This window comes from Protopterus annectens, chromosome 10.part0, assembly GCF_019279795.1.
Source record: "Protopterus annectens isolate FY-2018-M chromosome 10.part0, PAN1.0, whole genome shotgun sequence".
NCBI classification, from domain to species: Eukaryota; Metazoa; Chordata; order Ceratodontiformes; family Protopteridae; genus Protopterus; species Protopterus annectens.
In genome coordinates this window covers 1685692122-1685714343 of record NC_056744.1, presented here as the reverse complement: position 1 = coordinate 1685714343, position 22222 = coordinate 1685692122, and the positions used below count along the sequence as shown (strand labels likewise).

Below are 22222 nucleotides of genomic sequence, written 5' to 3'. Positions count from 1 at the left end.
TTTCATGTGAAGATTTCTGGTAACGTGAATACGCAATGAAAGTTCATATGACAAAAGAGACTTCGACAGAGTACATGCATAAGTATCTTGTATTACAAAGAAGATCTCTCCAAGAAGTCCCGAGGCAACAGCCTTCTTTTTTCCCCTTTCCTTCTCCTTTAACATTTGAATTTTGGCGGTTAAAAGCTCGCACTAGGGAATCTGCAGTAAGCTATGATAACTGTTCACGAGATACTCGTGATGTGCATTTTGTGAGAGAAAAGAAAAACAGAATATGTTACTCAAAAAGCATGTATATGAAGTACAAAAAAAAAACTTTGCCCTGTTTTATATAGATATAAAATTGTCTGTAACTATCAATTTTACTGGCCAATGTATCCGATATCAAACACACAAACCCTCCTGTCCCTGCAACACACACTCCACCAATTTTACTGGCCAATCTATCCGATATCAAACACACAAACCCTCCTGTCCCTGCAACACACACTTCACCAGCTTTCATCAGAAAATACCTCTCCTTTTCCCTCTCTGTCAGCAGATGGACCCACAAACCACATTTAGTAAAGACACAAACCTCTCAAGTGTATGAGAATGCATTTTTACATGTCATGACGGATTCTTAGAAAGAAAACAATATTCTCTTATTATGATAAAGAACAATTTCCAATACCTTTTAAACTATTTAGTACAAGTCACATTAAGTTATATCAGTTATCTCTAAAAGGACCCAAGCATAACATGACATTTAACATGAGAGAAAGCTCGCTTATGCAAAAAGGGGCTACACTTTTATTTAATTGCACTGAGATGGGGAGCCTTCATTTCACTTATCGGAGAGATCTATATCTTTGGAATCTAATACAGTATCCGGTATTAAGGGGGGGTTCTTGTTTTAACCAATATTTCTATGGTATTGCTACACTGACCTATGTAGTTGTCAACTAATAATACACTCTGTCAAGGGAAGATTTAGAATTTTAACATCTATGTTTAACATTCTATCATATTTGTATTAAAGGCTTTTAAACAGCAAATACATTAAAAAAATAAATAAATAAGCATACTTAATACATATCAAATGATTTTTACCTTAACATGTATGTTTTTCCCCGAAGTAGGTGATTTATAGAACGATAATTTTGGGATTTGAAGGGATTGTGGAAGAGCTTCATTTGTATTATTTACCCTTAAGCTTCTTGCTTGAGCAGTGGATTGGGAACTGAGAGAAGGGAGATGATATATGAGAGAGGAGACAGAGTTAGGTGAGACCAGCAAATATAAATCTCCGGGAAACAGCTATTACTGTTATCAATCGATAACATTTTTCCATTTGTTGCCTGCCTTTTTAAACTAGGTAATGAGATGTCCATATCTTCAGTATTTTCCAAAATCTTATTCTTTTTCACATATTCTGAGGCGTCATCAAGATTATTAAATATTTTTATTCCTTCAGATAGATGTATTTTAATTCTGGCAGGAAAAATGATTTGTGCTTTAATTTCAGCTTTCTTCAGATTTTTAATGAGAGGATGCAATATTTTTATTCCTTCAGATAGATGTATTTTCATTCTGGCAGGAAAAATGATTTGTGCTTTAATTTCAGCTTTCTTCAGATTTTTAATGAGAGGAATGCAGGCTTTTCTTTTAGTTATTATAGTAGAGGTATAGTCATTGTCAAATCTTATGTTTCGACCATTAATTTGTATAGGATTACCTGCCCATGCTGTTCTCAGGATTAAGTCCTTGTCTTGAGATGATAAAAATTTTACAATAATGGTTCTTGAAGCATTTGGATTTTTTGACACAGACATATTTGACAATGACCTGTGAGCTCTCTCTATCCCAAAAGAGAGAGATTCAGGTAGGTTTAGTGTCTTAGGCAACCAGTCATTCAAGAAATGTATTGTTATTTCCTTTCATTTTTTCAGGTATGCCGTATATTCTAATATTATTTCTTCGTGACCTTGATTCTAGGTCCCCCACTTTATCTGAAAGTGCGGTGTTTTGCTTTAGTAAGAAGTCAATCTGGCTATCATTTTCATGCTGTCTTCCATCTATTTCATTAAGAGATTCTTCAGTTTCTGTTATCTGGTCTGTGTGTCTTGTAATTATCTCCTTGAATTCTTCAATCTGCTTTCTATTTTCTTTTTTCATGTTTTCCATGATTTTTTCTAAATTGTCCATTTTCATGGAAAGATCTTGAATACTGGATATTATTGTTTGTAATTCTTTCTTCATGGAAGTTTCCTGGAGAGAGGCTTTTGAATGACTCATGGCTGAGAGAGTCTGTTATATTCAGCTGCTGTACTTCTGACAGGATGTAATTCACTTTCAATTCACCAAAACTGAAATATTTGTAGAAAAAAAATAATCCACTGTATCTAAATATATAGGTGAAAGAAAACTTAGATGTTTTTAAAATAATATTAAGAAAATTTCCTGTCAGAGAAATTTCTATTAAGCAGAGCATCAAAAAAGTGCTGTTATCTCTCTGACATCTTGGCCATGCCCCCTTAGCATAAATTTTCTTAAAGGTATAAATTCTGAAACTCAAATGTCTGTCATTATTTTCTAACTTCAGTCTAATGATTTGCCACTACTTTTGCTAGTCAACCATAATTTTATGAAAAATGGACCAAAAATATGAGGCAAAAAACTGTACAGTTGAGATGTTTGGTTTGTGTGTGTGAGAAAAAAGTCCTCATAAACACTGCATTTAATAACAACATGCCTTAAACCAGCTATATGTTGACAGGAAGTAAGCAAGCATAGCTCATAGAAGTAATGAAGCATAGCTACAGTATACAGTACCATGTTTAATGTTTTTTTTTTTTTTTTGTTTGGAAGCGTTTCTAAAAAGTTCTATATGTAAAGAAAAGTAAAATAAGTACTAGACTGAGGCACATTTGACTAACTGACATTTAATAAGAACCATACATACGTGTTTTGACTTACATACAAATCTGATTTAAGGACAGACTAAAAAACAAATCTTGTCCTTAACCCGGGGACTGCCTTTAAACAAGCAGTGTGTAATGTAAAATATTTACATTAGTTTAAAGTGGACCAACCTTCCATAGTTCTGTGACAACAAAAGAGAAGTGGAAAGAAGAAATGGGTAGTGTGACTGAAGCTTATGAAATTAGTTTTGTCTTCATGTTTGCACAAAGTGCTCCTCTTAGCACCACATTGTACCAAGAATAGACTCCTTGTATAGTTCATATCAGGTTTACCTATACTGGCAACATATTCAAGTATGACTGAAGTTTTTAGCCCTGTTGTTCCTACTACACATGTATTTCAGCCTGTGGATATAAAATAGGAACAAAGGCATTGAAAAGTAGGTATGTAATCCAACTAAAAATCTGGACATCTGATTAGCATCAAATTTGAATACCAAGTAAAGATAGTAAATTTCTAGGAGGCCCATACCTTCTTCACATTGAGGGATATACAATCATGCAATGCAATGGTTCATATATATTATTTTATAAGCATGGAGCAGTTTTCTTGTTTTCCTAACCTCAGTTTTTTGCGCCAGTCAGTTATGCCAAATATGTAAATTAGTACAGGAACAGCATGCTGATTTATAACTTGAACTTTATTCTCAGATGTACAGTTTTCAATATTCATTTTAAATAACCTAAAAATAATCTCTAATAAGCTTTGTTCCTGTTATCTCTAGCTGTACTTCTTGATCTATTCACATATAGTTATATACTCCCCTCAAGCTCTTACAGATCCCACTCTACTCTCAGGCTATTTTCCTGATGTTTGAGCTTTCCTGCTATAAATGTTGTTTGCACGCATTTATCAAAACCTAATGTCATTTGTATATCATCTGAAAGTTTTAACATTTGCAATGTTCTTTCAGTTGCTTGTCTGACAAGCTATACTGTTTTAAATCATCCACAAAAAGTACATGAGATATTGGGAGGTTTGTTTTCTGGCAGTAAAGCTAAACCATAATCTAGTTTGTTAAGTAAATAAAGTAGTGGTAGTAAAGAATCACCCTGGCATTTCCTTCTTTGGATTTTTATCCTTAGAACTGTAATTTGCCATTTATCAGGATTCAGTTGTAAAAAGGTTTGCCATTCCTACCTGTATATTTTGCAATGTTTGCAAAATCTTCAGTGAAGCAGCTGTGCATTTCGGTATTCAGACCATCAGCCATAATGGAACATTTGCTTTTACCTAGTAGAGTTTGTCCCACTGAAAACAGCTCATTGACTTTATCACTGAAAGTCACTTTTAGGAAGGTATGGGGCTGCCCTTTATCCACTGTTGTGCAACAATGTATATGGTATAAATGAATATTAAGGAGGTGTAGGGGGGGTCCTTCAAGTAGGAAGTGCAGGGGGCTTGCTCCCTAAAATTATGTTCACTAAATGTGGCTTTTAGCAATTGTTTTTGTTTTGACCATCAGATAAAAGACCTTTGGCAAGGAATCATGAATCCAGCCATGAGTATATCTCATCCAGCAACAAGATGTGCAAATTCTTTCAACTTTGTTGGTCCCATTTTTTTCTACAGATTAAACAAACATGTAGATAGTCTACTATGTTGGGGCACCACTGCTAGCCCTACATATTCTGACTTAAATTCTCCTTAACCATTCTAGCATTAAATCTTAGTCAACATGTGACTATTCCAGGAATTATGTACACTTGACACTATATTTGGGGGATTTCCAACTTTGTTTACTTTTCATCTAGTCCTTTTCTTTAAAGTCTTTCTTTTGCTGTTTGGCATTTTCAGTTGCTCTTTAATTCTCATCTACTTCCATTCCAACTCCCTTCCAAAACTTTTCTGCTAAACTTGGCCAACATGGTGAAATTTGCCATTTCCCCCACTGTATTTCAGTCCCAGAGCTGGCATATTTAGTTAGAGGGTGGAGGCACAGCCCCGAACTTAGGTGGGTTTGACATAGTGAGTTGTCTGTTCAGTTTTCTTGTTCGCCAAGTGTTTCATTACCCAGTTAAAAATTTGGTGGTATGTAGTTTTGATTTAGTGACAGTTCAGTGTTGTTGTCTCAGTAAAAGAAAATTCAGGTAAGTGAAAATTTGTCTACTCAAGTAGACTCGTGTGTGTGTGTGTGTGTGTGTGTGTGTGTGTGTGTGTGTGTGTGTATATATATATATATATATATATATATATATATATATATATATATATATATACATACACATATAGCTATAGTGTGCACATATATCTATACATACATGTGTGTGTGTGTGTGTGTGTGTAATATCACTCTTTATATTGTATAAATGTTGGTAGTTTAAAAGCCATGTTTGGTTTGTCATTTTATTAGTCATGCAAAGAATAGTCTATCAATGTGGGGATTGATGCCCTTACACATAACATATTTAAAAGTGAATAGCATTCCAAATGTTAAGGATCAAAAATATATTGGAGTAAGACTTGAGAAACCTTAATGAACTGCAACATCCATATGGACTATGTCAAACCCACCTAGGACAGATACGACATGGCCAAAATGTGTGCAAAAAACACAGAACTAATCCAAGTAATTGAAAATAAATGACTTAAATTTGCTGTGTTTGCAGATACTACCTGAAATCATTGTAACTTGTATGAAAAAGCTCACTAGTTACTGATCAATAAGAGCTACTTTTTTCTTATAGGTTCATAGGTAAGTATTAAGCTAGCTAATAAACTTAGCAAACATGTCATCTTAGACTCCTCCTCTCCATATTTTAGAACTTCAACTATGTTTGCATATGATGCAGTTGGCAAATATGTATGCAGTCTCACAAATGAAGAAGCATGCATACAGCCAATTTTGGGTAGGTGCAAACCTCCTTCAAAGTGAGGGATACATACTCTTGAGCCACACTGTTTTTGTAAATCATTTGATAAGCATGAAACATTTCTCGTTTCCTTGTCCGGGTAATAATATGCTATTTGGAGCTGGTAAATCATACCAAAGCTGTAAGTTAGAACAGGAAGAGTAAATTTATTTTTTATCTTGGATTTTAATTATATACGTTAAGGCAGTTTTCAATATAAGCTGTTCTGAAGTATTCCTTCTTAAGGTTTGTTCTCATTTGTCTGTGTTTTATTGTTGACCCTTCATCTAGTCCCAATCAGTACATTCCCTCCTGTTCAAGTTCATTTATATTGGACTGTTGTACCAAGCTATTTTCTTGTTGTTTCCACATTCCATTTTTAAATGTGACTTTTGCACATTTATAAAGAAATCAAACACGGCTTGCACCATGGACTGCAAAAGTGGTAGTTTTATTATTCCACAGTTAAAACACAAGGATTGAGCGCCTTCTTCCATTTAACAGGGATTTCATCAGAATCAATTACAAAAAGATGAATTCACCTTTATATATTCCCCTCCTCAATTAATTACATCATCCCTTTCATTTAATTTTTTAAAAGAAAAGCACACAATAATCCATGCCCATTGCCAAATCCATCCCGAACCCTTAAACTCTAATACCTTAAATTTATAAAATATTATTAAACAAAACATATGTTTTAAAATCTTGTTAAAATTAATATAAATAGAGGTTGTAATACCTAAAGTAAAAAAAAAAAAAAAAAACATTTTGTATCTTGAAAACCTACAAAAGTACCAATAATAAAATTTCATATATATTTCCTATGTAAAAAAATTGGTAATGAAAAGTAATATTAACCCACCCCTAGAACCTACATTAAACATTATGGAAAAAGCAATTATGGAAGAGATTTATAAACTAAAAGTAGGGGAAAGTAATAAATCGATGAAATGGAATTTATCAAGTGAAGAACTTGAAGTTTTGTACATGTTAAGAAATGACAAGAGGTTTAAGAATAATAAATCCTGAGGGGGCACTGTTATTTACGATGCTATCCAATACTCTCAGGACATATTTGAAATGTTGAATGATTCACTGACATACTATCCATTTTCTATAAATGAGGTCAATATTAGTTATAGTCAGATTTTTACCTAGATGAATATTTAAACGAAGAAATGATTTCAGCTGAACTATATGACTTTTGGAAAGTTAAGAACCCCACTGTTGCAACGATTTTTGGTAACCCCAAGATGCATAAAGGATTGGAAAACTTGTTTTTTAGGCCCATAGTCTCAGGGAGCAGATCCAAAACATACCCCTTTGGAGTTGTGGTAGACAAATGGTTAAAAAAGACCACTGTCAATGCAGAGTATATGATTAAAGACTCCTGGGATTTCCTTGGAAGGCTAGAAGGTACATTATGACATCAGGATTTATACTTTTTGACCACAGACATATCTAATCTGTACACCTCGATTCCTAAACAGGAAGGACTTGAGTATTTTAGATATAGTATGGTCAATACCATCAGCCTATCTGAGGATAACATTTATTTGATTATGGAATTTATGGAGATTGTGTTGGACCATAATTATTTATTCTTTGAAGGAGAATATTTTAAACAACACAAAGGTGTTGCTATGGGGGCCTCTTGTGCCCCCATATATGCAAATTTGGTCCTGCTGGAGTGGGAGACAAAGTTTGTTTTTACAAGTGAAAATATGTCTCATTTAAAGCTTTATCTTAGGTTTCTGGGCGATGTTTTTATTCTTTGGAAAGGCCCAGAAAACAAGATTAAAAGTATGTTTGAATAGGACCACAGAATTTCTTAAATTTACTTATGCACACAATGAAGGAAGTATTAATTACCTAAATACAGTTATAATAAAGGATGACAAAGGCTTTATATCTAAAATATTCAGAAAACCTACCTTTAGTAACTCGTATTCCAGTAGTCACCATCCACATCAGAAAATAAGTATTATCAAAGAACAACTAATTTGAGTAGCCCATATGACATCACACAAAGAAGATGTGAAGGGAGAACTACAAAAAGTAGTAAAACCTTTTCAAGAGAGATGTTACCCTAACAAAATGAAGGAAGAAAATCTTGATTATGTTAAAAAAGAATGGGGGGGTATAAACTCCTGTTGGGTAATCCAGAGGGACTAACCAACAACAGTCAAGAAATGGTTGGTAAAAAAAAGGACCCTAAAGATTTTGAGAGGGCTATGGTAGTCCCTTACTCAAGTATGGCAAATGAGGTTAAAAAGATTGTGGTGAATAACTGGGCAATTCTGAGAAATAATTCAAAGCTATGGTCCATTGTGGGTGATAGACCCAATTTTGTATTTAACATGGGGGCAAACTTGAAAAAGTCTTTTGAGACAGGCCCAAGGAAAAATGATAGAAATGGAACCTCTAGGTGTGGCTGCTGTTTCCAGTGTAAACATATTTATTCAGCTGATACAGTTAATTTAGAGAATACCCTAAAAAACAGAGTTTCTTTTAAGAGGGGTAATTGTCAAACGTCTGGGGTGATCTATTTAGTGAAGTGTGTATCCTGTCCCAGCTTCTATGTGGGGAAAACTGAGAGAAGGCTTAGGGACAGGATATACAAACATATGTATCAGATCACTACATGTAACAGTAACAATGCCCTGTAAAAACATTCTTGTACATGTAAGAATTTTGGTGGATTTAAATTTGGTATTGTAGAAAAAGTCTTACCCAACCCCAGGGGAGGAGACTTCAGAAGTTACATTGAAGAAAGAGAAGTTAGGTGGCAAATAAAATTACAAGCTAGTCAAGCCCCAGGACTAAACAAAATGATATCTATAAAACCAATATTAAATAGGAAGGCTGTATTAGTTAGTTAAATAATTCAATAAGTTATTAAAGTATTTTTTTTGGTTCCAACATTTTTTACATAGGAAATATATATGAAATTTTATTACTGGTACTTTTGTAGGTTTTCAAGATACAAAATTTTTTTGACTTTAGGTATTACAATCTCTATATTATCAATTTTAACAAGAAGATTTTCAAACATATGTTTTGATTAATAATATTTTATAAAGTTATGGTATTAGAGTTTATTAAGGGTTAGGGATGGATTTGACAATGGTCATGGATTACTGTGTGCTTTTATTTTAAAAAAATCAATGAAAGGGATGATGTAATTAATTATTAGTTAAGGAGGGGAGTATATAAAGGTGAATTCAACTTTTTGTAATTGATTCTGATGAAATCCCTGTTGAAGGGAAGAAGGCGTTCGATCCATGTGTTTTAACTGTGGAATATTAAAACTATCACTTTTGCAGTCCGTGGTGAAAGCAGTGTTTCATTTATTCATTTGTGGCATTTTTTTTACAGTGTTTTTGCTCTTTTTTTACTACTTTTGCACATTTATCAAGACAGAGTGTCATTCTTACATAATCTTAAAAAGTTTAATTATTTTAGTTAATAAATCTACAAAAAGTAGAGAGGTCTTTGAAAAAGGTTGTTTTTTGAAGTTAAACTATAACTATACCAAAGTCTACTAAGAAAACAGATTAATGGGTTAAGGACCAGACACAACAGCAGTGATGACAGACTCGCCCTGGAATATCCCCCCTTTGAACTTTTATCCCTGATAATAATTTGTCCTTTATCAAGGCCCAGTTGCCAAGTGCTTTGCCACTGTTTTACAGTCACTGCAATGTAACAGCTAAATGCAGGGTGTATCTTATACACCTGCAAGCACCCCTTTACACTGAATGTGGGATTACTGTTGAAGGTTTTTTTTTGTTTTGTTCTTTTCTTCCCATTTTTACTTTCTCTGTTATAGCTTTATTTAAGAATAGTATAAAAACTAACTCAGCAACGTACTGAATATATAAATTTAATAAACTGAAGTAAAGCTTTCAGGTTAACAAACCCTTCCTCAGTGCAAATTAAAACGGTTCAATAAATTTCATTTAGAAGCTCAATCCCATAAAAGAACACCCACTCATACACACTATTCAATTAAACAGGTAACATACAATTACTCAAATAAAGAATGACATCTTATTTTAATCAATCCTGCTTTCATTTAAGAATTGGTTTAAGGCTTGTAGCTTGGTAATACCTGGTGGGTGGTCAGCTTGTAATTGTATAATCCACTGATATTCTTTAATTTCAAGTTTTTTATATCACCCCCTCGCATTTTATATACTATGTCAACCACCCTAAAGTTAAAAACATGCATTGGACCATTTTCACTAATATGTTTCGCTAATGCATTTGTTGAAGCATTCCTTTTTTTCCCCTCTGATCTATGGTCAATTATTCTGTCCACAAACTAGGAAACGGAATAAATGAACAAAAATCCAAACATGGCTAGAGGCAAAAACCAAAAGCAGAACTACTATAATTAAAAAACAGCATTTATTAAGCACTTTTCGTTACACTCAATGGTGAAACTTCTTCAGATCTGCAGCAATTAACCATTATAATTTTCTTTACACCATTTGTACATCTACTATAGGTAATGAGATCTTGTAATTTATTATCATCAAATAAAGCCATTTATTGAAGTTTCATTGATATAACATGGCTTAGGTTGGGTCTCTCTCATCCTTAGAACATCAGTACTCACATTACTTAGTAATGTTTCATCATAGCCTGTAACTCTAAATTCATTAATCATTTCATTCACTTCTGCAATGTACCCATCAATATTGGTATTTAACCTGTGGTTACATAAAAATTGTCCTATCACAATTCCCTTAAAGATGCATGGAGCATGCATACTCAAAGTATAAATATTTGTTTCTATGTACAGCTTTCTTATGCACAGATGTCTGTATGTCACATCCATTGAAGAATAGTTCCACATACAAAAATACAATTCTAGTAGATGAAACAAACATAGAAAATGTCAAAAATTGAGCACTGCTATTCAGATAACAAATCGAACCAATTCATCCTGCCCATTCTTCCAAATAAACACATCAATTACAAAGCATTTAAAGCACACAACCTTTTTTGAGTAACAATTTGGAGCATTGTACACAAAATCATTTTCCCATTTATCCAATACCAAACTGGCATAAGTATTCACAATGGGTGTATCCATCACAATGCCTGATATCTGGTGGTAAAATTTATTAAAAAATGTATTTAAGAATAGATAATTCTTTGTTCCATATGACTTTCTTTTATTACCTTTTATTCTATTGTCATATTTAATTTTTTCTAGATGGCTACAAACCGTCTGCATCAAATCCAGTATATAACTCTTAAAATGTGTTTTTTGTTAAGATTAATGCCTGTTTGTGATAAGAAGACAAGTTATTTTACTCAGTGTTAAACCTTTGTGTAAAAATGTTAATACCTTTAGCCAGAAGTTAGACACTGCATCTGAACCCATGGTTTTCCATTTATGAGCTTAATTTTCTTTTAATTTCTCTGGTCATAGCTTTCTCCCATGTCCTATCTTTTATGTTAGATCTTCCAACTCCATTTCTTTTAACTCTTTCATCCATTCAGAATAGTTATTTTCAACAGTATCTTCATAAATACCAATTTCTTCTTTTTGTGATGTTTCTATTGCATTTTTGCTTTACTTCTCATTTCTCTATAAATCATTTTTTGTGTCATCAACAAATTCCAGATTTTTTTACTTCTCTTTACATGCATGCCATTTAAGTATTGCTACTTGCACTGATATTTTTAGTTTATTATTGGAAATAGTATATGATAAATTGTAGTCTATCAATCCTGTGCCTTGATTTTACCATAACTATCTTTCTAAGGATTTTAGAAGATATGTTCCCTTTTCTATATTCTTCTGACAGTAATGCTTGTCTTAATTGTTTTACAGTTTACTTTATTTAGTTTTTCCAGGGTAACATTCTACTTGCTTCCCTTTCTTTCATTTGTTGGTCTACATTTTTTGTGGTAACATTTTATTAGTTTAGCTGTATGGTAGTATATCCTACTTATTTCTGTTATATTGCATGAATTTCTCTTAATAGTCCTGTTCAGCTGGTTTACCAGACTTCTAACACTTTTCTTCTTATTCGCCTTTGGTAATTTATTTCTTTTATTGATTTCAATACATCTCTCCATCTCTATATTAAATCAAGCAGCTCTTCCCCTAGATCATTTTCTTTAGACTGAGGGTACCCTCTTTGCTCTCTATTTCCTGCTTTTTCCCTTTCAGTGCAGTTCTAACTGGGCCCATCATGTAGCAATATTGTCAGAGTATTAGCCATTTTCTGCTCTTTCCTTTGCTGGGCAGTTCTAACTGGACTTTGTGTAAGTTTCCTACAAAAGGTTCCAGTGCATCACCCTGGGGTATATCTTCCTTCACACCCATACTGCTTAATCTCTTGTTCCTCCTCCTGGAAACTCATTGGCATATCATGTTGTGATATTACCTGTGTCAGAGTTTCCACACTAAAGCCTTCACTGCACAGATAGTCTATCACCTCAAAATTCTACTTGTTTAATTTCTGCCACTATTCCTATGCCAAGGGCTGTTTATAACACTGAAAACAGATAAATGACTTTGTCTTGCAAAGTCACTTTTAGTGAAGGCGTGACGTTGCCCTTTCTCCACTGTTATGCAGCAATGGAGATGGTATAAATAAAAGTTAGGGGTGTCTTCCAAAACAAGGGGAGGACTTGTTCCCAGGGAAGAAAAGTGTTTTTCCCCAGAACATTCCACCTTTGTACTCTACTTTTATATGAAATTTACCATATCATGATGCCTTTACCTGTAGTTTTCTTCAAATACTTACAGAACTGCATTTTTGTGCTGATTTTGGCTTTCTTCTCCGCATAAATATCATACTGTATCCGATCTCATTTTCTTTCCAGTGTCTGTGTTTCTTTCCATACCTTTAAATAACCTCTGGTTTTTGTTCCTTTTCCTGTTTTACGTCTGTCACTTCCTTTTCCCATTGGCCCAAAATTCTGATCTAGTACATTAAGGATGTTAAATTATATGTAGTTTTTAATTGGTCTTCATGTCTTGTGCAAGTCTTTTTCTTTCATTTTTTATTTCCTTGGCACAACAGTAACAGTATATAATCTCTTTCTTCTCCTCAACTGTGCACTTTATTGTCTCTGTGGCTCTTACTTGGGTTAATATATTTTTTGGCTTTGGTGGACTACTTCCTTCTACTAGAGAGATGCTACTTTCACCCTCATCCTGCTAACCCTGTGGCAGGAATGTTTCATGTCCTGGAACCAATGCATCTAAGAGTGGGCACTGTTTTGCCCTGTGACCTGTCTGTGTAACCATTTTATTTATCCACCATTTCCATTATATTTAAAATATACTCATAATGAATGTCTTGTTGGTGAGATTTTCTAAAAACATGGTCCACCATCTGAAAGTACTCAGCAATATTAAGAATGAATTCAGGTCCAGCAATATCACTCTCCTTTTCTGGCTTAGTCCATCTCTCCATTCATATCTTTTTTTTTTAATATCTCCAAGTCTTTTGGGTTTCCAATATCAAGACTGGAACGGACCCCATTCCTAAACCAAAGTATGATTAAAGTTCATGAAATCAGTATTGTTTCAATCTTTGATGTTAATCAGAAGTGCTCTTCGAAGCACCCCAATGTGTCCTGTAATGACTCCTCCTGCAATTCTTATGGAGTTACATGTATCAGTAACTTATCCAAGTAAGATTGTAAATTCTTTATTTACAATTTAGGACAGAGCAGCGGTAGCACTGTCACCTCACAGCAAGACAATCTCCATTTTGATTCTCGGCTAGTGTGCGTTCTGTATGGAGTCTGCATGTCCTCCCTGCATTGGTGTGAGTTTCCTCACACATCAAAAGACATGCATCTGCAGTGTTTTCCCCTTGGCCTCCATTGCAAATTGGCTTTGTTCCAAATCAGACTTTCCTAGTTAAATGTCAAATAACTAAATAAAACTCATTACTCCTACTACTACTGGAATGGTCTGGGTATCATTCTGCCACATTGCCCTTGTTTCTGTCTGCAAATCCTGGTATTTTATGACTTTGTGTCTCTCTGTATGTAAGACGGTGTAGTTATTTCAATAATCAATGTTACTTTTGTCATCTTTTCATAGACGACTCAGCCGGTTTTCTTGCTTCTATTTTATGAACTATTGGTAATGGTTGATCTTATCGGATATAAACTTCATAATTTCTATGATGCATGTCTTATGTATGCAGTACTGTTCAGTTAGTTCAGTATTATAACATTTGCACAATCCCCAATGCAACAGTCTTACCACATTAGTATAACATTCAGTATTTTTTGCTATTAGTATATCAGAACCAGCAACAAGATGTGCAACTGCTTCCAATTATGTTACACAAAACCTGCATTTGTCTGTTTCCCCACATATTCAATGCACTTTGTAAATGAAGGTCTATACTTGCAACTATATTTATGCATTTTCCAACATTTCTTGCCATCTCCTCCACTCCTACACCTTGTATCCTTTCTTTTGGCACATTCAATTGCTTACTGATTTTTATCTTTACTTCTGGTTTGATTTCCATTACAACTTGATGCAGATATGCTTCTACTAGACTAAGAGAAGAAGTCCGTTTAGATTTATTCTCTTCATGTTTCAAAATGTTCATTATGTTCGGGTCTTGTGAGGTCAGCGGACATGTATGCAGTCCCACAATTGCAGCTCTACAAGTGTAATCAATTTTAAGGAAGTCCATACCTCCTTTGGAATGGGGATATATAATCTTGGTATGCACTTTTTACAAATCATTTGATGAGCATGACACATCCTTCTTGTTTTCCTGTCTAGTCTATCCTACACCTTTTGGGGCCAGTCAATCACTCAGAAATGGTTTAGGATAGGAAGAACAAATTAGTTTATAGCTTCAATTTTGTTCCTTGATGTCAATGCTGCTTTCAGGATTAAAGTCTTCTAAAATATTTGTTATTAAGCTTTATTTGTATTTGTTTATGCTTTACTGTTGATATTTCATTAATTCACAAATATTTACAAACTCCCACTTGCTCAAGTTCTTTTATATCACATTCTTGTCCCAAACTGATGTTTTCTTGGTGCTGCAGCTTTCCTAGTTTAAAGGTTCCTTTTGCACATTTATCAAAACCAAATGACATTCTTACATCATCTGAAAAAGTTTTGACTACTTTCAATCATGCTTTAAGTTCATCTTCTGATGAACTATACAGTTTGAAATCACTGACAAAGATAAGTATGCTTTGTTATTTTCTGGGAGCCAAGAGCAAGGTAAAAAAGCAACAGTGACTGAGAACCACCTTGGAATATCCCCTTTTAAATTATTGTCCCCAGAATAATAACTTGCCCTTTATTGTGGTTTAACTGCATAGTGGTTTGCCATTGTTTCATGGTTACTATGATGTAGTTCATCACTGTAGGGGGTATATCCTATACATTTTTAAGCATTGTTTTATCCAGGAATGTGGGATACTGTGAAATGCTTTTTTGTAGTCAATCCATGCCATAGTTAGATTCTTCCCCTTTTTACAGTTCTCCACTATGACTTTAACAACAAATGATCCTTCTTTCCATATGGCTTTCTTTTATTGCCCTTTTGTTCTATTGCCATAATTGAGTTTTCTTCTAAATGACTATAAGCTCTGTCCGCCTCAGATCCAATGTACAGTTTATACATCATCAGAATGCAAGTTTGGTCTATAATTTTTATGACAGCTTGCAGGTTCACTCTTAAGTAGGAGCATTGCTTTTCCTGTTAGGCAGGTTGCTGTTTGCTTGGGATGTGCATATAGTTACTACTCATGGCTAAATCTTCATGCAAAGATGATATTCTTTTAACCAGAAGTTAGGTACTGCATCTGGGCTTGGGATTTTCTAATTAGAGGCTTTTCTTAACCGTGTTTCAATCTCTCTGGCTGTTACTTCATCCCATTTCATATCCTATACCTTTAAACTTCTTTCTTTTTACTTCTTGTATCCATTTAGCATCTTTGCTGTGCTCCACAGGATCTTCATAAATACTTCTCCAAAATGTATCTATTTCTTCTTTTTTTTGGTGGTCTTTCAATTCCTTTTACCTGGTTTCCAAATGCACTATAAAGGTTTGCTTGGGTTGTCAATAATTTCCTGTTTTTTTGTTTTTTTTTTTACTTTTCTTTTATATTTATCTGTGTTTTTCCACCTGTGCTGATATTTTTTGTGCATTATGTGTGATAGTGCATGATAAATACTTATCCTTTATAATACTGTGCATTGCTTTTATAACTTTTATCCTTCCGAGTATTTTTGTTGATCTGTTAACTCTTCTGTACTCTTATAACAGTGACACTTCTTGTCTTTATAGCCTTTTCTATTCGATACTTCCATGATGGTATTTAATTTCTCCCCCTCCTTTCCCTTACTACCCTGTGTTTTTGTGGTAGAATTTTATCTGTTATTGCTTTAGCTGCACAGTAATGTATCCTGTTTACTCATGTTATATCACATGGATCTCTATGCACAGTCCTAACTACTGTGTTCATTTGTTTTATCAAACTTCTGACTTTTTGGGTTTTACTGACCTTCTACAGTCTTTTTCTTTCATCGCTCTTAATATGTCTATCGGTTTTAAAACAAGAAACTCTTCTCTTAGCTCATTTTCTTCTAAACTGAGGGCACACCCTTTTGTTCTCCATTTCCTGTGGGTATTCTATAGAAAGTTCTATAGCCTCTTCCCATAGCACTCTCTCTTCAATTTCATCCTGTGTCATATGTTACTCTGTTATTTGGGAACTCACTGGCCTATCACTCAACATTGACCACTTCAGAGTTGCACAGTTTCATGCTCCTTCCCTTACTGTCTAGCTTCAAGTGAGCTTTTATACTGGTTTCCTGTGGAAGGCTCCAAAATATCTTCATATGGCAAGTGACCAGTTGCTTCCTGTTCCACTGATATCTCCTTAATTTGGGTGTTCATTACTCTATCCCACTTTGGTGATTTCTGAATTAGATTTTCTACACTGAATCCTTCACTTCACAGGTACTCCACAACCTCAGTTTCTATTTCTTTAACTTCTCCATTACCAAGTTTCTTTTCCACTTTGTCTTCTTATTTTTTGTACTATAAAGTTTTCCATGTCCAGATTCCTTTGGGTGTATTTCTCTACAAATATCTTTTGTGTTGCTCTTTCTGTTTTGATTAGTTTTACATAAATACTACACCATAATAAATGCCTTTTTCTTTCTCATGGCCATATTTCTTCTGAGGTCCCCTGATCTTCCTGTTTCTTTATACTTTGGGGACTTGTTCCATCATGCTCTGATTTAAGCTGTGTTAGACCTTCGAGACCAAATATTTCACTTTACAAGCATTCCATAACTCCAACTTCTATTTTTTTAACTTCTAATTTACTAATCTTCTTTTCTACATTTCCTCTTTCAGATATTTTTATTGTGAAATCTTCCATATCTGCATGCTATTGCCTGTATTTCTCTTTGAATATGCTTGAGGCTGCCTTTTTTGTACTAATTAATTTTGCTTTTTACTTTACATACATACATATTACACCATATCAAATTTCTCTTTCTTTCACATCTCCACATTTCCTTTTTTATACTTTTAAAAATCTCAAGGTTGTGTTGTTTATATTTTTGCAATTCCTCAAATGCCCCTTTTTCAAACAGCTCAAAGTTTCTTGGTCTATGTAAGTTTTTTCAAAAATCTGTTATATTACTAAACATACATTTTATTTGAAGCTTCTGGCAGTTTTTCTTGTGGAAATATTTTTCTTTCCTCGAATTTCTCTCAATCTTGTATATCTTGTGTCTGGAAACTCTGGGCTTTTTGCATAATAATAACAATACACAATTTCTTTCTTATCCTCAGCAGACCACTCTATCATTATGGCTCTTCGTTGGTCTATCATTTTTTTGTGGACATCTGCTTCTTTCTACAACAGGGGGCCCATCCTCCATCTGGGCCTGGCCCCACTGTAGGAATGTTATCATATTTTTGAGGATTCTGTGCAGTCATTTTTTTTCCAATCCTGGCACCAGCATACCTACCAGGATTGCATTTTTTTTTTTACCTTGGGTCTTGTAGCCATCTTTTTTTAATTTTTGACCTACTTCTGTCCATGATATACACTATATAAATTACAGTTTATATGTCAGTGTAATCTTAGTGAGATTTTATGAAAAACAGTGTCCACCTCATGACAGTACTCACCTCAACAGGAGGAGGAATTCAGTTTCAGCAATACTACTTTTGCTTGCTGACTTGGCATCTCCCATGTGAGTCCTTTCATGTTTCACTAGAGTACTCATTTGTCCAAAACACTTATTGCAAACAGGACATTTATATGGTTTCACCCCTGTGTGTGTCCTTTCATGTGTTACTAGAGTACTACGCTGTCTAAAACACTTATTGCATTCAGTACATTTATATGGTTTCACCCCCGTGTGTGTCCTTTCATGTTGTACTAAAACATGTCTTTGTTTGAAACACTTATTACATTCAGGACATTTATATGGTTTCACCCCTGTGTGTGTCCTTTCATGTGTTACTAGAGTACTACTTTGTCTGAAACACTTATTGCATTCAGTACATTTATATGGTTTCAGCCCCGTGTGTGTCCTTTCATGTTGTACTAGAACATGCCTTTGTCTGAAACACTTATTACATTCAGGACATTTATATGGTTTCTCCAGCATGTGAGTCCTTTTATGCCTTAGTAGGTCCCTCCTTAGTCTGAAATACGTATTGCATTCAGGACATTTATATGGCTTCTCCCTACTGTGAATTAACAGATGTGTTTTAAGACTACTAGCCATTGTGAATCCCTTACTGCATTCAGGACATTTATATGGTTTCTCCCCACTGTGAACTAATAGATGAACTCTAAGGGCACTAGTTGTTATGAAACCCTTGCTGCATTCAGCACATTTATATGGTTTCTCCAGCATATGAGTCTTTTCATGTTTTACTAGAACACTCCTTTGTATGAAACACTTATTGCATTCACGACATTTATATGGCCTCTCCCCACTGTGAGCTGACAGATGAATTCTAAGGGCACGAGTTGTAGTGAAACCCTTACTGCATTCAGCACATTTATATGGTTTCTCCAGCATGTGAGTCCTTTCATGGTGTACTAGATTCTCTCCCATGTGAGTCCTTTCATGTTTTACTAGAGAACACATTTGTCTGAAACACTTACTGCATTCAGGACATTTATATGGTGTCTCCCCAGTGTGAATCCTTTCATGTACTACTAGCTGAATCCTTTGTATAAAACCTTTATTGCATTCAGGACATTTATATGGTTTCTCTCTACTGTGAACGAACAGATGAGTTCTAAGGTTACCAGCACTTGTAAATCCCTTACTGCATTCAGCACATTTAAATGGCTTCTCCCCTTCACTCATGTGAGTCCTTTCATGTTGTACTAGAGAACACATTTGTCTGAAACCCTTATTACATTCAGGACATTTATATGGTGTCTCCCCAGTGTGAATCCTTTCATGTCCTACTAGCTGAGCCCTTCGTATGAAACCTTTATTGCATTCAGGACATTTATATGGTTTCTCTCTACTGTGAATGAACAGATGAGCTCTAAGGTTACCAGCGCTTGTGAATCCCTTACTGCATTCAGCACATTTATATGGTTTCTCCCCTTCCCTCATGTGAGTCCTTTCATGTTGTACTAGAACACTCCTTTGTACAAAACACTTATTGCATTCAGCACATTTATATGGTTTCTCCAGCATGTGAGTCCTTTCATGTTTTACTAGATCCCCCCTTTGTTTGAAACCCTTATTGCATTCAGCACATTTATATGATCTCACCCCAGTGTGAATCCTTTCATGTATTACTAGATGGGTCCTTTGTTTGAAACACTTACTGCATTCAGGACATTTACATGGTTTCTTTTCTTTGTGAGCTCTCTGGTGTAATGGACTTTGCTGTACTACAGCACTTGGAGCACATTCAGAGTTCATGGCGCAGGTGTATCCTGTATAAAGCTGTGCTACTGCTGTAACAGGATGCTTGTTGGAGCCTTTCAGAATTTGAACAGAGTGCTGCTGTAGGTTTGCTGTAGGACAACTTAATACAGATACTCCAAGTGATGGCTGCTGACTCCTGCACATGTTCCATTCTCTGCTCCCACTGCCTATAAACAAATTATTAGAACTGTTATCACAATTAAATATTATGGGTTTATTTTCCATTTCTAAAAGTTATCATATTCTGCTGCTATTAACATGATAAAAAGAGCAAAAACAATTCAGATTCAATTTATGAAAAGTTGGTCTTTTATGAACAGCTTTAAGAGGTACAAAACAGTAAATAACTAACAAAATAATTTGCAAAAATCAATAGTTTTGAATATATAACATACCAACCAATCACACCTACAGGCATACCTCTCCACTTTTCCTAATATTTATGAAAGTCATACTCTAGTTGTACTGTAACTTTGACTCCCATAACATTGTTTAATCTTTTCTTACAAACATTTATAGCATGGAATTTAAATACAACATTCTAGACTTCCCTGGAAGGCAGAAAGTGGTCCTTTCGGATTAGCACTTGTTGCCAAAGTTCAAAAAATAAATAAACTGGCAAAATGTGTGACACATGATCAAATAAGAATAGAAATACAAAGCACATGAGTGCAACAATGTAACAACTGGACATGAAGTACAACAATGTCTTTAATGTATGCAGATTACAGAGTATCACTTACTAATTTAAGTTTACACTGCTAAATTTCATTCAGCCACACGTGAAACTGCCACGCCCTTGTTGCAAAAGGATTTTTGAGGGTGGAAATGAGTAACGTACCTATTAAACTGATGCACTTGAGAGGCATATCCAGAGAAAGCACCACTGTATAACCACCTTATCACAGTGGACATGTGTGTGGTCACTGTTGTAGTCATGGCAACAGGGAACTCTGCCCCAGGATAAGGTCTGATATGCAGCCCAAATTTTAGAGAGGCATACCCTTCCACCTTGGCCAGGCTGATGTCACCCTATGTACGCAACATATATCTGCACATACTTGGCACAAAGGTGACATTCAATCATAAAATCTTTGGATCCTTCATGTCTCTTCATAGATCACTGTCTGTCATGATATACAATGCTGCAGAGGAATTTCCCAGCTATTAAAGTGAGATCCAGAGAGTTCTAGACTTCCTAAGTTAGAAAGCAAATAAAAAAATGAAACAAAGGAGGATGAAAGAACATGGGCACTCACCCGAGCCCTTGATTCCTAAGACAGAAGGGACTAGGACTGCAGATGTAACAACTTTCAAATATCTCCTGTTATGGTCAGTTTGTTACACAACTGTACTATGTTCTTCATGTGGATCACTGCAGCATTCATAACTTCTAAAAGGTTTGCCAAACATTATGCTATAACGATTTAGGACAGAAGGGAAGCATTCTTTCACTATAGCAGGAGCAAATAAATCATTGACCATAAAGACAAAGTCCATCTGCATACTTAAGAAAGGTGTGTACTGAGGAGTGAGGATCATGAGGTGCCCTCTAAAATGTCCTGTACACAGACACCTTTCAGGTAGGCTTTAGTGGTTGCTGGGGATCTGTTGTGTGTGTTCTGATTTTCAGTGTAGAGAACTGTTATGGACTTTGTGATGAATGGTAATGCTGGAAATATCCATTTTTTAACAGTCTGCTTAGACATGAAGTCTTTTTTTTCCATTAAAAGCCACAAACAACTGATTTGTTTTTCTAATGTCCTTAATGTGGTCTGTATAAAATATCAGGTGCTTGTGAATGCCCATTAAGTGCAGAAGTATTTCTGCCTTGTTCTAAACTATATGGAGAAAAGACTGGTAGCTGGAAAGCTTAGCTTAGGCTTATTTCCATAATGACTTGGGACAGGAAGGAGGGGATTAGCATGCAGAGTCACTGTGTTTTTGTGAAATGCCATTAAAGGTTCCTTTTACATTAAGGCCTGGAGCTATTTGACTCTTTTGGTGAATGTGACTGCAATTAAAAGTGCAGTTATGCAAAACAAAAAGTTGCACTTAATATCACCTCAAATGTCCTGTACACAGACACCTTTCATGTAGGCTTTAGTGGAACCTCTATGGCTTTTCGCAACTCATAAACAGTGCTACCAGAACTAATAATATCAACAATAAGGAAACCATCTTAGACTGGATTCTTACAAACACTCCTCAACAAACCTACCAATCAGGTACTCTCCCTGACGATCTTAGTGACCACTCACTTACTTATGTCATTAGGCTTAAAACCAACCTAGTTTTCCCTACCACATACAAGACACTATGCTCAAAAAAACATTTTAACCATGAAGAATTTCTAGCTGTATTACTACAAAGTAATTGGTCCCCACTGAAATATCTACCTCTTAATGAAGCAGTAGAATATTTTAATTCCACATTCTTATCAATCCTA

The 22222-nt window shown here is 34.9% G+C and overlaps 1 protein-coding gene across 1 annotated transcript; it reads right to left on the bottom strand.

Annotated features, from left to right (window-relative positions):
• Nucleotides 1-17614: 17614 nt before the first annotated feature.
• On the bottom strand, nt 17615-19934 carry LOC122813899 (zinc finger protein 883-like). The gene has a single exon (XM_044086443.1). The coding sequence runs from the start codon at nt 19915-19917 to the stop codon at nt 17992-17994; it is 1926 nt and encodes a 641-aa protein (XP_043942378.1). The 5' UTR covers nt 19918-19934; the 3' UTR covers nt 17615-17991.
• Between the last annotated feature and the right edge of the window lie 2288 nt (nt 19935-22222).

Excerpts from the sequence above, each read along its gene's own strand:
- LOC122813899 (XM_044086443.1), bottom strand. The coding sequence starts at position 19,917 with ATGTGCAGGAGTCAGCAGCCATCACTTGGAGTATCTGTATTAAGTTGT.